General features: G+C 37.4%; 1 protein-coding gene across 1 annotated transcript; it reads right to left on the bottom strand.

The window, feature by feature from the left end:
• Positions 1-2,024: 2,024 nt before the first annotated feature.
• Positions 2,025-9,145, bottom strand: LOC140169056 (uncharacterized). The gene is made up of 3 exons (XM_072192337.1): positions 9,052-9,145; positions 7,556-8,630; positions 2,025-2,559 (listed from the first exon to the last, which is right to left on the bottom strand). Exons 2-3 carry the CDS (start codon positions 8,606-8,608, stop codon positions 2,095-2,097), a joined length of 1,518 nt encoding a protein of 505 aa, XP_072048438.1. The 5' UTR covers positions 8,609-8,630; positions 9,052-9,145; the 3' UTR covers positions 2,025-2,094.
• Between the last annotated feature and the right edge of the window lie 9,342 nt (positions 9,146-18,487).

Genomic DNA, 18,487 nt, shown 5'->3' with positions numbered 1-18,487 from the left:
GTTTTAGTCCAAGACACAATGTTTATCATCACCGTTCAACATCTTTATTAACCACTCCCGTTTACTAACTGCTCCTGTTTACTCTACTAGCTCCCGCTAGTTTTGAATAAAATAAACACAGTATCTGTGGTCATCTTGTGACTCCCTACATTTTGGTCATCAAAAGTATTATGCCCCCCCCCCCCGTATTTTTCTCTCCGAAAATTTATGACCCCCTGTATATTTGGGATCCTCCTTCCAAAGAAAATGATAGCCCCCTAAGGGGTATTTATGGGGCTCAACTCAGTGACAACAAACCTCACAACCAGGGGAACATTTTGCAGGGGTCATGTCAAATCTTAGAATTGCTGCATTTTCTGGCAATATGTAGGGGGTACGGAGCTCAAACTCAGTGACAATAAACTTGATGAGAAGAGTAACATTTTGGAATATTTTGCATGGATCAGGTCAAAGGTCAGCTGGGGTCAAATCTTCGAATTTCAATATCTGGACATCTGTAAGGGTACGGGGCTCAATCTCGGCGACAACCTCATGACCAGGGGAACATGTTGGAACATTTTGCAGGGGCAGGTCAAAGGTCAGCTGGGGTCAAATCTTCGAATTTCAGTATCTGGACATCTGTAAGGGGTACGGGGCTCAATCTCGGTGACAACCTCATGACCTGGGGAACATATTGGAACATTTTGCACGGGTCAGCTCAAAAGACATCATTCTGGGGCCAAATCTTAGAATTGCGTTATCTGGACATCTGTAAGAGGTACAGGGCTCAAACTCGGTGACAACTCATGACCAGGGGTGAATTATGGAACATCTTGCAGGGGTCTGGTCAAAGGTCATCTGGGTCAAATCTTAGAATTGCATTTTCTGGACATCTGTGAGGAGTACAGGACTCAAAACTCGGTGACAACAAACCTCATGACAGGGGAACATTTTGCAGGGGTCAGATACCTCCACAACACCAACATGCCCCAGCTAGGTTTGTGGTCTATGACCACCATTTGCCTCTAGTCTAATCTTCATCTCCATAGACGTTACTTATGAAATGTCCACATGAGCCCATTCAAGTTCGTAATAATCTTTTCATACAATGAATACAATGAATGCTAGTTGAGCAAGTACACATGCAATGCACTTGATTTCGAGAGGGGCTTATAAATTGTTTTTATGTATTGTTTATCACATATTGTTTATCAAATATAAAAAGTCAATCTGAAACATAGGTGCCGACTTGTCCTAAGCATGTTTAAGAAGCATTTTGTTATCCAATAGTTGAAAATCCTTATCATATCATGATTAGGTTTATTTAATATATATTTTACGTTAGAATCTCTACTCCTATTATAAACAGTAAAGCTGACAGAGAACACCCTTGCCAAATGCTTCTGGTGATGGTAGAGAATTTAAATTCCATTTCCTATTCGCAATACAACGAAAACATTTATAATAAGTATTCTAACTTTTAACCTGTGGGCCAAAGTTGAATATTTCTACAGCCTTAAAAATGAAGTTCCAATGTATAATATGTGACCATCTCCCACGAAGTCGCCAGTTTCGAGTTTTGGGACGTTCTAACTGTTGATTTGATGTTCTTCCTTTTAAGACACCTGTATTGGAAGTAGTATGTAGCCTTTGTGAATAGGGAATGTTGTGAATACAGAGTACAACATTATGTCCCCATTCTCAAATGACATACCACTGACTATACAGATGTCTTCAAACAAAGTACAGCAACTGAACAATAATATTTATGGAAGGTCTCGAAACCACCAACTTGCTACTTTAAGCTCATTTCGTGGGAACTGGTCAGTCTGAAGTTGGAATTATTGATTTTGAGACATAGTCAAACAAAGGAAATGTTTCCTTTTGTTTTGAAAACTCTTTACTTTTGAACTGGTTGTTTAATTTCAATGGAGTTTTCTGCAAAATACTGGTTTGTAAATGCTTTTTACTATCCTATAAAAAAACTGAAAATTGAATATAGCCGACTTCAGACCGATTTTGCTTGACCACACCACATACAATATTGATCACATGGTATGATGACTGTTTGACATCTTCCCGATTTAAAGTGGGTATACCTATTTTAATATAATGTTATCTGTTAAAAATACTCAAGTCAAATCGAGGTCCAAGATTCTGTTGTCCCTCTGTGCTGTCTTGGAGGCTCTGTTTCGCCATTGCTTGTAAGGCAATGCTAGTGTTTCGTGGCACTCTTCTTGCAGAAGATTGAAACCATGGCATGGGAGCTCTGGTTACGTTGACTGGAATAAACCCCATTGAACCCTGATGCCGTTCGTCAATCACAGATTTGATGTCATCTGATGAAGCTGAAGTTGATTGGACATCCTTTGGCGATGGAACCGGGAGTGGACGGGCTTGAATTGCACGGGATGGGAGCGGTGAGGGTGAAACTTGACCAATGCGTGATATCACTTTGTGTGCTTCTGCTACCGCCTTTGTGTGCATATTGTCCAATGATAAGTTTGTGTCGCCGACAGATTCATGAAATTGAATGAAGTTGTTATTTTTCTTGTGTAACGCCTGCACTCGATCGGTTACCTGGTAGGAAAAAAATGAAAATACGTAATACACATTTGTTCCATTTAGTAGATTAAAATCTGTACAGATCTCTGTAACATGGGCTTTGTTTGCTTCTTATTTTGCTTTGTTGTTGTTGTTGTTGTTGTTGTTGTTGTTGTTGTTGTTGTTGTTGTTGATGCTCTCTTTTGTTTATTTGCTACACCACTTCGCAGTCCAATTTGCGCTCCATACAATGTAACCTTCAGACAAATAATAATTCAGCTACTGACACATAATTCATTAGCATTGTAATATTATCTCTCTTATCATACCCGCTATATTAACCTTTGAATTATATTTTTAAGGTTGGCAACCATTTACCAACTGTTTCGATTTGGTAGTTCACATCATCTTGCAAAAATTGATCATTTCATAGCGAGTGTGAAGAAGAATTCAAATATCACATATATACTTTTGTAGAACCTGTGGTTCTTGAGTTGTGTTGTAAAGAGGACTGAAACAACAATGCTTTTTTAAACATACATAACTCATTAACAACAATAAATCAAGCAATTTTTCAAAGTATACGATTTGTAGAATGAACTTTTGCAAAACATCAAAGTGTCATTTTCAATAATATATTGATTTAGATAATGAAAATCGATTTTTGTTTCGGCTGCTTCGACAACAATATCTAGTCTACCCTTAAGCAATCTTATACCAGTCTTATGTCGTTAGATTTCTATAGAAATACCTAAAAAGGAAACAAAGTAAAAAAATTGTCAGGCGCTGTTTGTCTGAACGTGGGCACAATAATAGTAAAGCAATGACCCTGTGAACTTAGACTTATTTGATGCCGAAAAAAGAGGCAATCAAAATATCTTTTTATTTGGTTCAGGTAGACAGTAGACAAAAATGCTCGTATATCATCTGTCAAAAAATGAAAGCAACTATATAGAATGTTCCAGATCAGTGAATCGTTGTTTGTTAGTCTGCAATTTGCAATACCAAATTAAGTGCGATATGGTTGTAGACAAATATATATGAGAGTAAGTAAACTCAACCCAGAAAGTATCGAAACGATTATAGATGGTCAGATATATCGGGAACTGAAATATATAGTAAAAACTTATTTAATGTATATAAAGCGCAGCTTTTACTGCGCATTTGATACCTCTTTTGTTGCTCTACGATATCATTTGGTCGAGTTATGGGCGCTTGAGTGGCTTCAAGTCAGATTTTGAAAGTTGCACTTAGCTCCTATTCAAACCAAATGCGTTGTATTGTGGGCAATAAATGACCATTGCTTTTGTCCGCCAAATTCAAATGAGTATGTGTGTAAGTGCAACTTTCAAAATCCGACTTGAAGCCACTCAAGCGCCCATACCTCGACCAAATGATACCGTAGAGCAACAAAAGAGGTATCAAAATGCGCAGGAGAAAGCTGCGCTTTATATACATTAAATAGGTTTTTGCTATATATTTCAGTTCCCGATATATCTGACCATCTATAATCGTTTCGATACTTTCTGGGTTGAGTTTAGTTTATTAGCTCTTACTTTATATTCTCAGTACACAAACGCACATCAGAATACCCCTGGTGGTAGTCTAAAGTAACTAATTACATAATGAATGGCCGTTATTCCGAAACGGGGTATTGTATGCCAAATTTGTAAAAAACATTGGAAACAGATTTTATTTTTGCGCATTATAACACCTTCTAATATTGATGTCGCAGCGTATATTTAAATGAGTTTAACCCAAAACAAAATTTGAAAGTTGCAGCAAAATCCTATTGTCTTGTATAAGATTTTGCTGCAACTTTCAAATATTGGGATAGTTTCATATAAATATACGCTTCAATATCAATATTTGAACCACTACATCTAACGTTTTGGAATAATAAAGTTACAGTTACTGCTGTTTTTGATGTATTTAGATTAATAATGACAAAGCATTGGCAGACATATTATCCCAGCAAACACAAAACGTTTTCGACATCATTCGCAAAAGACTATAAAAGGTTGTCGGAAAACGTTTAACATTCCAAAAACATTTTTGAAAACTTTTAAGATGCAAAACATTCTAAACAGAATGTTATTTTGGGGTTGAAAAAATATTTTGCGAAAAATGTTTGCCCAAAATATTTGCAATAACGTTTTGAAAACATTTTCATGACCTTTATATAACCGGACATTTAAATATTATTAAAACGTTTTGAAAAAACATTTTAAGAACATTTCTGTGTTTGCTGGGTGCAAATATTTTAACATAATGTTATTTAAGTGTTGACAAAATATTTGGCAAAAATGTTTGCAAAAATAGTTTACAATAACATTTTTGAAAAAATGTTGTTGTAGTGTGTTTTCATACTAAACGTTTTAAAACGTTTTCATGACCCTTATATAACCCGACATTTTAATATTATTAAAACGTTTTTATGTAAACCAAAAGCCAAAATATAACTTATCAAAAACGTTTTTAAAACGTGTTTGTGTTTGCTGGGATGCGACACGTGATGTCAGTGGGTTATCCAACATTTGGAGACGAGAGTGCGAATTGTATCAACGGTCCCCAGATGCCGACACGTATTTACAGGAAAAGATTGCCTCCAAACACCTTTTGTGCATCGTAGTATCCGCACGTATATAATTAGCAACATTTATCATCTCACAGACTTGAGCAAAACAAGTAATAGTTACATTAGCAAAACAAGTAATAGTTACATTAGCAAAACAAGTAATAGTTACATTAGCAAAACAAGTAATAGTTACATTAGCAAAACAAGTAATAGTTACATTAGCAAAACAAGTAATAGTTACATTAGCAAAACAAGTAATAGTTACATTAGCAAAACAAGTAATAGTTACATTAGCAAAACAAGTAATAGTTACATTAGCCAAACAAGTCATAGTTACATTAGCAAAACAATAGTTACATTAACAAAACAAGTAATAGTTACATTAGCAAAGTAATAGTTACATTAGCAAAACAAGTAATAGTTACATTAGCAAAGTAATAGTTACATTAGCAAAACAAGTAATAGTTACATTAGCAAAACAAGTAATAGTTACATTAGCAAAACAAGTCATAGTTACATTAGCAAAACAAGTAATAGTTCATTAACAAAACAAGTAATAGTTAACTACATTAGCAAAGTAATAGTAGGTATATCACCTCAAAAATAAGGGCAGCAGAAAAACGTTATTTAATGTTTCTACATGAATGAGCTTTATTAAAGCATCAAAAATCAAAAAACGGAATTGAAATCGGTCACTGCATTGTGATGTAGTGTCAATTTTAAGATGCTCGTAAATGGAATTAAAACCTGCCACAAATGGCTATAATGACAAAAGTGGCACATTTCGAGATTTTGAAGGTTTATTTGGACGCTTGCTTGAAAAAGCAGCGTTAATTTAAGTACCTCAGGTTAAATGCCTATCTTTCCTAACTTCGTTAAAGAAAACAAAATTTAAAAATCTATCATTGAATAATTATAATAAATTAACCAAATATAATATTTTAGCAAATTCAGCCAATCTGCAGACAAATTAAAGGTGAAAAAATGACTAAGTTCAGCTAATTAATATGCAAAATTGATGCCAATAGAAAACCGTACATGATATCAGGGTGCGGGTTTTTTTGCACACATATGTATACAAAGTTATTTCAATTGATAACGAAAAATACAAAAAAAGTAATTAATTATGCAAATTAGCTAATTACAGGTAATTATGTATTCATGGTATTTTTATGTAAATTAGGCATGAGTAATTTTGGGTTTTTTTCAATATTTAATGAAAGTCTATTCATTCACCATAAATATGTAAAGTATGAACCTGTTATGATGTTGAATAAAGAAACTGCAGTTAATTACTTAAATATAATACAAAACATACAAAGTTTGACATTTTGACGATGTCAGGAATAGAATTTTCATTTTTTTCTGTAAACATGGTATGTGTCACCATTGCTCAAAGCCAAATCCGAAAAGTAAAAATCATAATTCATTTGCAATGAGACTTTAAATGAACATTTTGTTATCTGGATTAACATGGGATGACAAATGGTAAACGGAAAAGCCATTCCCACTGTACCGCGTATACAAAAATAGTATGGCCTTGGACACACACAATGGCTTTAATGAGGTTTGGAAAATTACTCCCTAAGAATATCTTTGATATAATGTTTTGTTTCAACTAGTTTTCTCGAAGTGTTTCATTCGTTGTCGACGGAAATAATTTACATGCTAAGACAGATTAGTATTTCAGCTAAATGGTGGTAGGTCCCTTTATTTCAATAGGCCTATAATTATTGATTTATGAGCGATCTTCAAAAATCCATAAAAACAGGCAGTAGTTTTTAAACAAAACAATTTTTAATTTTGGGGGACCCGATGGTAGCCTCGGGAAGGCTTCACACACACCATATATTAAAATTCAAACAATTTGGATAAATGAAGCATATGAAGAAATTCATTTATCGACATGGGTGTTTTCTAAAATTGGCCAACTTTGAAGCGCGCGCTTTTCAATTCACTGTTATGCTTGCTGCATGCACAGTGTAGCAGAATTATTGTGCAGCCACTGTGACATACCTAGTAATAGTTACATTAGCAAAACAAGTAATGGTTGCAAAGCGCTTTTACTTTTGAATACGCTTAGCTATAGATCAAGAGTGAAGAGTTTTATAGTTTAGACTTCCGATAGAGAATTAAGGTCTAAAATTCTTTAGGTTTGAGATCTTAAGATTGGTTGGAAGGGTGTTTAGAAATTAGGCTATTCCATTTAAAATACACACTACCCTTGTGGAAGATTTAGCTAAAGTCTTCCACAGAGGGAGTAGGAGTTTCAAATAAAATTTGACAGATGGTAACTTCAATTCGAAATACTCACTCCATTTTTTGTAAAGTCACAATACAGGGGGTTTAAAATGATGTACCCTGACCAATTACATTTGAAAAACATAATCCCCCTGTCATGCCTGTGAGGGTTAGTGTAGATTTCCACTGGAATAGCCCATTACACTTATATACCTGTTGTTGAAGTTCCAAGACTTGTTCTGGACTTGCAAACTTGCATAACTGTTCAGCAAACTCGGCTACACTTTCAAGCTCCGAACCAACGCCTTCCATTTCTCTTCTGCGACCCTTTAAAACCTGTTTCTTGGCAGCACATACTTGACGGAACCCCATTTTGGCGTCTTCACGTTTGTCTTCTAACCTTTCTACTAAAGTATCAAATGCTTCATCAATGTCATGTTCCTTCTGTAACTTCACCTTATCAATATGTGACATATGATCATCAATCGAAGAAATCGGTCCTTGAATTGGATTATCCTTGATCCGAAAGTGTTGGGTTAAAGCCCTTAGTCTGTCTTTAGATTGTTCAGCTGCTGTATCCAAATCAATACAATCATGTCTATGATGAGTGGACTTCAAACACTTTGTACAACCCGTCACATTACATGTAACACAAAACATGCTGAGGAACTGATTTGGATGCCGCTTACAAAGTGTTTTCGATGTGTGCTTGACAATGTGATTTATCCTATTCGTACTGCGTATTTTCATGATATGCCATAACTTATGTTTATCGATGCACATTTGACATACATTCATAGCCCAATCATAACAATACCCAACTGCAACATTTGGGCAATTGTCGCATTCTGGTCTGCTTCTTCCATCAACCTTAGATATATTCGTAAGTTTATGTGAAACGATGCACCCTCTGCAAACGTTCATCGCCCAATCGTTGCAATAACCCACTGCGACATTAAGACAATTTCCGCAATCAACTTTAGATCCAATTGTTGGTAGATATCCATGCATTTTTCTATAATTATACAAGTAATTCGTCACCACCGTGTTTGTAGGAAACCCTGTGTAAGGTATCTTCCAAATGTTCTTGCAATATGGGCATAGCACATGTTTGTTCTTGATCAGAGTCCTGATGCATTGGTCGCAGATTGTATGCATGCAGCCAAGTATTCTAGGGTAGCGAGATTTGTCGTCGAACAACTGCATGCAATGACGACAGGTTAGAAGTTTTTCCAAAGCGTCGTCTTTGGATTCGTACGATGCCATTGCAATCAACAAATGTTGCTATCTAGAAGAAGAAAGGAAAATGAACACATACGTGACAATGAGTGCAAAAATAAAACACCTTTCTAAGGCATGTTTTCAGTTAGACCATAGACCATGTTTCGATGGTCTATGGGTAGACAGTCACCAAACCAACTACTAAGTAGTATCGCCTTTCACGGATCAGGTGGTTCAGTCGTCCTTGCGAATTTTGGATGTATGGGCTTGTAAGTCGTGAAGGTCACAACTCCTGACGCACTTGTTTCAAGGACGGCATCCCCCCAGTTGTGTCAGTCGTCCTCGCAAATTTTGATGTAATGGTTTGTAAGTCGTTAAGGTCACAACTTTAAGGGCGGCATAAACACCAAAAGACCAGGAACATGATGCAAGAAACTGAAAGATAATAACATGCTATCTGGTTTAGGTCAGAATTGATAATAACTTACCGTGTATACTGATAAGAGACCAGGTTACTTTAATGGTAGAATGCAGTGCAATGGCAAACCTGGTGCAAACTTCAACAAAATGACTTTTTTTTTTTTTATCACGCCATATAGCAATTATGTCGACTTCTTTGTTGCATAGATATCTCATAATCCCACAAACTTTGTGGCGCTCAAGCGAATCTATTGATACAATTGAACGCATGAAAATGAAATCTTTTCGACAATAATATACAATAGGATCCGCACTTTGACCTTCAATTATAAAGCAGTTTTCATAGAAATCATTAGGAATAAATACACTTGAACAATGTGGAAAGAGGATCTACATGACTAAATCGTGAAAAAATTCAAAGGTTGCCAAAAACAATATTTCCTAAAACTCGAAATCTCACCTGTTTATATATAGAAAATCTAAAGAATTCATAGGCAGAAATGGAGAGAAAAAAGTCTGAACAACAAGTTGAATATACGAGTGGATATTCATACGTAGTCGTAGATAAAATGATTAAAGAGTTTAACTTCAACACTACACTATTTTTCGCTCACCTGGAACGTTTTCACTAGTTCGACTAGCGTCTTCAGCAGATGGTGATGCTCTGAAGACTAGTGAAAACGTTCCAGGTGAGCGAAGAATAGTGTAGTGTTGAAGTTAAACTCTTTAATCATAACAAGTTGAATGATTATTATACAAGCAAGTTGAAGTTTGGGAAAGTTATTTCTATCTTCATTAGGTTATTGAGGCTCTGCATATGACGCAATTAACCGTAAACATGACCGAATGTTCAACTTTGTTCAATAGAAGTAAACCAGTTTATCCACTTACGTAATTCGAGTGGTGTCCTCGAACTGTGATGGCTTTCCACAACTGTCTGCCCTTCCTTGCAGTCCTGAAATCTGCTTCCCCCAGTCCAGTGTCATCTTTCAGAATGTCTATGTAGGTCAAAGCAGGTCTTCCAGGTTTCCGCCTCCCATGCTTGGGTAGCCAATGAACCATACCGTAAAAACTCGTCTACAAGCATATATAGTGTTTATGATGAAAGCTAAATTAATACGATACATGCGTAAATATGCCAATACAATAGATTGGTCTTACAATAATACTTGCTTGTATATCTGTAATATATTTGCTCAAATTCCATTAAAGCCCTGTATTAATTTAGCTTTCATCTGAAGCACTCTATATGCTTGTAGACGAAGTTTTACGGTTTTTGATATGGTTTAATCAACCCAAAACACCGGACGTTGGAGGAAGCTTGTCAATACCATGCGTAGGTTTAAATTGTTTGAACCTCTTCTACCACAAGGAAGCAGCAGTATTGGCTGCTACATCTTTGGTACTGAGCAACATTCACATGAATTCATCGCAGCCACTTGTAACTTCAGGTGGTGGTATGTTTCCTTTGCCGAGATCTTTCAGGGCATTTACAACATTGTCTGGTGCTTCCCGACTCCTCTTATTCCTCCGGTGGTGTCACTGCTCCCTTACAAAGACTACAAAACCGTGCTGCCTGCATTATCTTCCAAGTTCCACGCCGTCACTCATCTTCACCTCTTTTAAACTCGTTACACTGGCTTCCAATAGACAAGAGAATTTGCTTCAAAGTGCTACTCTGCATTATTTTACATTGAACAATCTGGCACAACCCTACCTTTCTGATTGTCTGACCATCCGTGTTCCAACTAGGGCTAGGGAAGGCCTTCGTTCATATCAAGATCTTACTCGCCTTGCCATTCCTAAGACCAACAAACTGACACGTGATGGATCGTTCAGGGTCTTTGGAACAATCTTCCTTCATCCATTAGGTCATCTCCAACAGTTACTACTGTACTTTCAAACGTAGCCTGCAAACCCATCTTTTTTAACCATTGCTGATGTTGTAGTTTTTAATAGTAGCGTAAGTTTTCTGTAAAGTTTCCATTCAGTGCATGGAAACCAGGTAGGGCCATTATCTCTTGATGCTCCAAGTTCATTAGAAATAGGTTTCAAAGCTATGGCCCTCCTGCTGTCTGATGTTCCTGTTCAGGGCGTCTTCTCAATAGACGAATCTATCTGTGGTGAAAAGTAGACCTCAATACCAGACTTCGGAAGTTCAAGACAATAGAGGATCATCATGGTGTCTGCCTCCTCCATGCCATGGCCAGTACTGCACTTCAGGTGTGGTGTGTTAGTTAAGCCATCTCTTCTGGTGACAGTAACTACAGGTGCTGTGTAGTTGGCCTTATCAGGCCATCACCTTCTATATGTCTCTAACAGGAGCGCTGTCTGTTATATATAAGGAAGTCTTTACCCTCTGTCTTATAATGTATGTCATCTTTGAGGGTCAGCTTCTTGTTGTAGTTATCAAAGATGAAACACCCAGGTGTATCATTCTGGAAGAGTGACTTAATATTGGTAACGAATGCTCTTGCAATATCATCAAAGGTGCGGAATGTATTGCTTGCAACACTTATGATTACCTGGACAACTGCCATTGCATCTATTATCAAGTGTTTGTGAAAGGGATTTGAACAGGAATGTGAGGTAATTCTGGGATTGCATTAATACCACTTTCTTGTAATGACTGATGAACTCTGCTCGGGTTGACTTCTTCAGGGACTATTTCAATGAATCATCTTCATTGTCTACATTTGCTGAAGCTGCACCCAAGATACGGACTGGTGGGCTCTTCTATGGAGAAGTAGAAATTGACAATCACACAATCACATGAACATCAGACAACAGGAGGGCCATAGCTTTGAAACCTTTTTTATAATGAATTTGGAGCATCAAGGGTTATGGCCCTACCTGGTTTCCATGCACTGAAAGGCAGTGATACCACTGACGAATAAGTGGAGTGGGGAAGAAATCTGCCCTCTTAAAATTATTAGAAGCACCAGACAGTGTCCTGAAAGATCTCGGCAAAGGAAACAGTCATACCGTTACCTGAAGTTATACGTTGATTCAAGGAATTCGTGTGCATGCTGCTCAGTACCAAAGATGTAGCGCAACTGCTGCTTCCTTATGGTGGAATATGTTCAAAAAACTTATACCAGCTACCTCCAATGCCCGGTGCTATATTTTACAGCATATCTACCAAGCCCATCTTCAAGCCAACACATGGGTACAAGATGACGTTTTGCAGCCAGTTATTTATGATCCTTGTACACTTGAATGGTGCACAGATGGATCTTAATTAGTGCCGGTGTTAACATTTTGTGGAGTGTGCGCCAGAATCAGTCGCAGAACTTACTAGATGTAACTATGGCTTTAAATAGCTTAAAGTGTGGAGTGATGAATGGTAAGGTGGTTTTAGCTCTTGAGTATTTAGAAAAATATTTAAAAGTGGATTTGGGAGAGAACTGAGTTGGGGTTCACAGTACTTTAGGTCACTAGACCGGAGTTATCGAAGCAGAAAACTGAAAGCGAGGCCAGAGATGTATATTACATACATTAATTACATTAATATTTTGCTCATTTTAATCTGCATAATTGATTAGAGGCTATTAGAGTTCATTTTACTTTTTCAAGAAATTGACCCTAATTATGCAGATGAAAACTAGCAAAATGCTTAACACAATATATTTCTATTGTGCTTGTACTACATATGTGCCCAGACTCAGCTAAATAGTCCTTATAGTTACTTGGCTAATTAACTTTACATAATTGGGCGTAAGTAATGCACATCTTTAGCCTAGCTTTCAGTTTTCCGCTTCGCTAACTCTGGCCTAATTGGCTTCAGCAGAGCCGAACGCCGCCAACGGCAACGAAGTGGTCAATTACGAAAAGGTGGCGCTTCATTACACAAGGACGGAATCGAGACTGTGGGACAGTATAGTTCATTGGATGGTACATGGCCGGTTGGGATAATCATGCAACAGCTGTGCGAAAATATTGCAGAATTCGACCGACACGTGTAACTTTGTGCAACAGAGGACGCTGGTGATAAACACCACTTACCTACGGAAAGCCATATCGGATATTGAATTCGCAACGATGAAAACATGGAGACAACGATGAAATGTACGCCAACAATGACTTTTTTATCATCGTAATCGTAGTAATTGTCTTGATTATTTCTCATTATTTATTATTTTGTAGTTGTTGTTATTGTTGTTGTTGTTGTTGTTGTTGTTGTTGTTGTTGTTGTTGTTGTTGTTGTTGTTGTTGTTGTTGTTGTTGTTGCTGCTGCTGTTGTTGTTGTAAGAAAGCTAAATCAAGCCAGTAGGGAGAATTTACTAAAAACATACAGAAAGGAAGTATATATAAAGGTTGTCATAAAAGTTTATAAACCATCATTATGATTATGAACGCTAAAACTACAGGCTCAAAGCTCATTTTGAATAGAAATTCCATCATTCTTTAAACATTTGTAAAATTCAGTGTTATTTGAAATTCCACTCGTAAAGTAAGCTTCGATTGCCATATCATGTATATGTGTGGTGTGATCAAGCAAAATCTGAAATCGGACATATTCAATTTTCAGTTTCTTATTTTATTATAAACTAGCGGGTACCCGCGCTTCGCGCGGGCCCCCGCTAGATGAGTAAATGGGAGCGGTTAGTAAACGGAAGCGGTTAGTATAAACGATGGAAATGTTATCATGGCAATTGGTATCGCTTTTAACAGCTCAATTATTACGCGGTTAGTGATGGTAGGCCTACCACTTTTTTGCCTCTACTTTGCAAACGACTTCCTTAGCATAAAATCTGTTGTGGAATTTTTGTACCAAACACCCTTTTTACTTATTTTTTCTTTGTCTTTCCCTTTTTTCTTTCAGTTTTCTCTCTCTCTCTCTCTCTTTCCATTTCTCTTTCTTTTTCTTGCTTGTTCACTTTCTTTCTCCCTATCTCTCTCTTCTTTCTTTCTTTCTGTCTGTCTATTTTTTCTTTGTCTTTCCCTTTCTTTCTTTTCGTTTGTCTCATTTCTCTTTCTTGCTTTCCCGATGTTTCTCTTTCTTTCTTTTCTTCTTTCTTTCTTTCTTTCTTTCCCTCTTTCTTTCCCTCTTTCCTTCCCCTTTTTAGTTATTTTTTCTTTGTCTTTCCCTTTTTTCTTTCTAGGTCTGTCACACTACGACGGACTGGATCAACGTACATCACCGAATACAAAAAAATTTTACTCGGTGGAAAAATCACCAGTCCGGCAGAAGATTCGGTGGGATTTTGGGTCCGATTCCCGTTCGTCTCTCTATGCGTTGTGGCCGCTAATAATCCTGCAGGCGTCTTATATCCGATCGTTCAACGTCCGACAAATGACCGGATTTGGGGTCAACGTCCGACAAATGACCGGATTTGGGGTCCGATTCCCGTTCGTCTCTCTATGCGTTGTGGCCGCTAATAATCCTGCAGGCGTCTTATATTCAATCGTTCAACGTCCGACTAATGACCGGCGAATCCGTCGCATGTGACACCAACAGGGACGTCCACCCTATCAGAAAAGTGGGGGAGGAGAGGGTGTTTGAGAGGGTTTTTGACCCCTTAGAGGCAGTGACGTAGCAAGCACTTTTTCAGAGGGTGAACAAAGTGGGAAAAGACAACTTTTAAGGGGGAAAACTTTGACGGTCAAAATGGTCAAATATTGGCTAATAAGTACAAAAGGGCTACAAATCTTATATATCATGGCAACCAGCGTCCGGGGGCAATAGAGGTGAGAAACATTTGGACAATGAAGGCCCAATTGAAGCCATTTGTCATTTTTTTGGATCAATTTTAGCACTATTATTGGGTACTATTTTAGTATGAAACAGCCGAAAATTGGTGAAACGAAAGCCTAATTGAAGCCATTGAAAAGTTTTCACCATTATCTGATTATTGTATAATATAAACAATATTGTTTTAAAAATAACACGTGGATGTCCATAGCAGAAGCAAAAAGGAAGACTTGTCCATTTTTCAAAATGAAGGTCCAATTGAAGCCATTTGCATAGGGACTGTAGGGCCTATTTACATTATTAGGCCTAGGCCCAGTGTAAAAATTTAGTTTTAAAAATGGAAAATTTGGAAAATTGTTTTTGGTGCATCATTTTTACACTATTATTGCCTTAAACATGTTAAACAAAAAACAAAGAAGGCCCGAACTGAATTTGCAAAATTTAAAATGTTACACTGGTCCACTGACACTTAGATATAAGACTTCAGACTCGTAATTTCAGGTAAAGCATGCATTGATTGATATGTTAAAGTCAGTAATAGACCTAAGTCCGTCTTAAATACTGACTTTGGTGACAAATCGTCACGGGCCCTACATATCGACGGGCCGGCAGTAATTTTCACAGGCTTTTGGGCCAAGGACCCACCTTTAAGCACTGCCTATAATAATCACAGGCCTATACTTAGGCTTACTGCTATCCTGGGCCTACTCAATAACGTACAATTTAACCTTTTCTCTTCTTTTTTCTTTCTTGTCAATCAAAACTGGTAGGAATTTGATATCGCGTCCTCTACCCTTCAGAAAGTGCCCCTCCCCCAATACTACTTACATGCATGGACCTACTTATTACGTGCAATTTAACTTTTTCTCTTCTCTGTTCAATTTTTCTCACTTTCTTTTCTTTTTTTTCCTCTCCTTTCCCCCTTTTTCTACTTGTCAGTCACTACTAAAACTACTGGGGGGATTTGATTTGCGTCCCACACCCTTCAGAAAGAGCCCCCCCCCCCCCATGATCGATGCACATGTTCGCCATAGGCCTACATCCGGCACAAAAACCTGCGAAACCTCCCAAACACCTGCGGTATATAAACGAAAGAATAACGAACAAACCAATCGAATATTATATACAGGATCGTACGAACACACATCGGACAACTTCCGAACATGTGTATCCGGCACACTCCGTTTCAAGTTTTGTGCATGCACAAAACTTGAAACGGAGTGTCGACGGACAAAAAACATCACTTAACACGAAACGCATTTGGCGGATAATAGCAGGACATATGAAGAACATAAAACGAACATTGACGAACACTAACGGATTTGCTAAAATACCGTCCGTTTCTTGTACGGAAGACCGATCCGGTGTAGTGTGACACTAAGACGGACTGGGTCAACGTACATCACACCGAATATTTGGGGGTGAAGGCCTCACAGGAACGTGTTTGCAACGAACACGGGCCGAGTGCAACGAACAAAGAACGAACATGAACGAAAGGAGAGCGAACAAACTCCGGCAATATGCAGCACCATACGAACACACATCGGATAAATACCGAACATGTGAATAATGTATTCGGTACACTCCGTTTCAAGTTTTGTGCATGCACAAACTTGCCGACGGACTTAACGAACATCACCTAACACGAAACGCATTTGGCGGATGATAGCAGGACATAAAAAGAACATAAAACGATCATTGACGAACAACAACGGATTTACTAAAATACCATCCGTTTCTTGTACGGAAGACCTATTCGGTGTAGTGTGACAGACCTATTCAGTTTCTCTCTCTCTCTTTCCTGCGTTCCATTTCTCTCTTTTTCTTGCTTGTTCACTTTCTTTCTTTCTCTCTCTTTTTTTTTCCCTTTCTTTCTTTTCGTTTCTCTCTCCCTTTCTCTTTCTTGCTCTCCCGTTGTTTCTCTTTCTTTCTTTCTTTCCCTCTTTCCTGCCCGCATTCCTTCCCCTTTTTACGTATTTTTTCTTTATCTTTTATCTTTTTCCTTCTTTCTTCTTCTTGAACATGCGCGTATAGTATGTACGCGTATTAAAGCTTGTCCGTAGCAACGAAGCAACGCGTTAGCGAGTCCACCATTGGTTGATCCAAATAATTATTTGCAAAGTATCGATCAGTATCGATTATCGGCAAGTTCCTCTTTAATAGTATAGAAGCACTTGCAAAGCTACATTTTGCAAAAACGCCACTCATGATGCAGTCATGTCTACAGTAGAATTCATCTCGACCTTTGCAGGACTTAACCCCATTAAAAGCTATTAAACCAAGATAACACTCATTGAAACAGCTCAACTGATTAAATCGGATCTTCTCTGGTTGTGCACAAGTGACTGTTTTCATGTGCGATATCGCAATAAAGCTGGTATTCATAGCTTCAGTTGGGTAACCGATTATAAAGGAAACGAAAGGAAACAATGTTATGTGTGGCTTTGTTCACGAAATCAGACAATGGCGTGCTTTTTGTAAACCAGCATTCTTGAAAATGAGCAACATAATGTTTTTGACTTAACACGGTTTGGAAATAATTTCTTCATATTTTTGGTGTTATCTGTCGTTTTACATGTCCTTCCTAAAACACAAAAGTACGACCCTCTCCAAACACCTAAATTAGCTAAAAATTTAGGACATGTTACAAAACTATATTGTCTAGAATTTTAGAAGAGTACTTTTAATATTGGCCGGTTATTTTTCACACAGCGACGTTAACTGGGCAATGTACTATTACCTATAACATTAACTAAAACACCAAAGTACGAATATTTCCAAACATCTAAATTAGCTAAAATTTAGGACATGTTAAAAACTATATTTTCTAGAACTTTAGAAGAGTACTTTTTAATATTGGCCGGTTATTTTTCACACAGCGACGTTAACTAGTCATATCCCCATACTGTTAACGTAGGGCTATTTGTAAAGGTCACGCGTCAATGGGAAAGAGCACTGTGTATTGTGTATAGGAAAACGGACAGTAACTGCAGTATGTGAATTTGGAAAGCCAGTACAAAACTTATAAGCAGTTGACAATAGGAAACATGGGGAAATCCTTTGTCTAGCTATATCTCAAAATCAATATTTCCGTGATTTTGCTTGATCACATCACATGTGTTTCCTTCACCACATCTCCTCAATTGGAAGTGTGCCCCTGTTCGTTTTACCTCATCAATATTTTAAATTTTACTGTAAATATGAAAGATATTCACATCACATAAAATTGTTTCCCTGTCATTACAAGTCTTTTGTTTTAGTATAAGCATCAAATCCAAGAACCAATCCATTTCCACCACACCCCTGAATGTGGCTTGCGCCAATCAGCGCTCAGAAAACAGTACTTCATTGATTCCACCTGCCCTTTTGCTACCAGCAAAAAAGGACCTTTTCCAACCTGCCCTTTTGCCAGCATAGTCAAACGTCGTGTCAGTTTGTTTTGGGGGTTTTTTTGGTGTTTTTTTTTTTGGTGTGTTGAACAGAACAGTATTTTCTCGCTTATTCTCCCACTTGTGTTTAACACTTAAACGTGGTGTCTTCTAAACCTTGTGTTTTCTATAGAGATTGAATCATACTTTTTTATGTTCTTGTAAACAATTATTGATCAACATATAAATTTATTTAATAATAACTAATATTTCAATTATAATCTAATTTATACCACAATTGACGATCAACTTGACCTTGCTATAGCAACCGTATGTGTTACCAAAACTACACTGAAATAAAGAATTACTCAAGCACGGAAATACTGAGTCAAAGGTCATGTACTATATCTTGTTCCTCGTAGTATAGTACCACAAAATCAT

This window comes from Amphiura filiformis, chromosome 14 (genome assembly GCF_039555335.1).
Source record: "Amphiura filiformis chromosome 14, Afil_fr2py, whole genome shotgun sequence".
In the NCBI taxonomy this organism is placed as follows: Eukaryota; Metazoa; Echinodermata; class Ophiuroidea; order Amphilepidida; family Amphiuridae; genus Amphiura; species Amphiura filiformis.
This window is presented reverse-complemented; position numbering and strand designations above follow the sequence as displayed.

Excerpts from the sequence above, each read along its gene's own strand:
- LOC140169056 (XM_072192337.1), bottom strand. The coding sequence starts at position 8,608 with ATGGCATCGTACGAATCCAAAGACGACGCTTTGGAAAAACTTCTAACC. Across the intron at positions 2,560-7,555 it reads TCTTGGAACTTCAACAACAG|GTAACCGATCGAGTGCAGGC; the intron begins GTATATAAGTGT and ends TTTTCCTACCAG.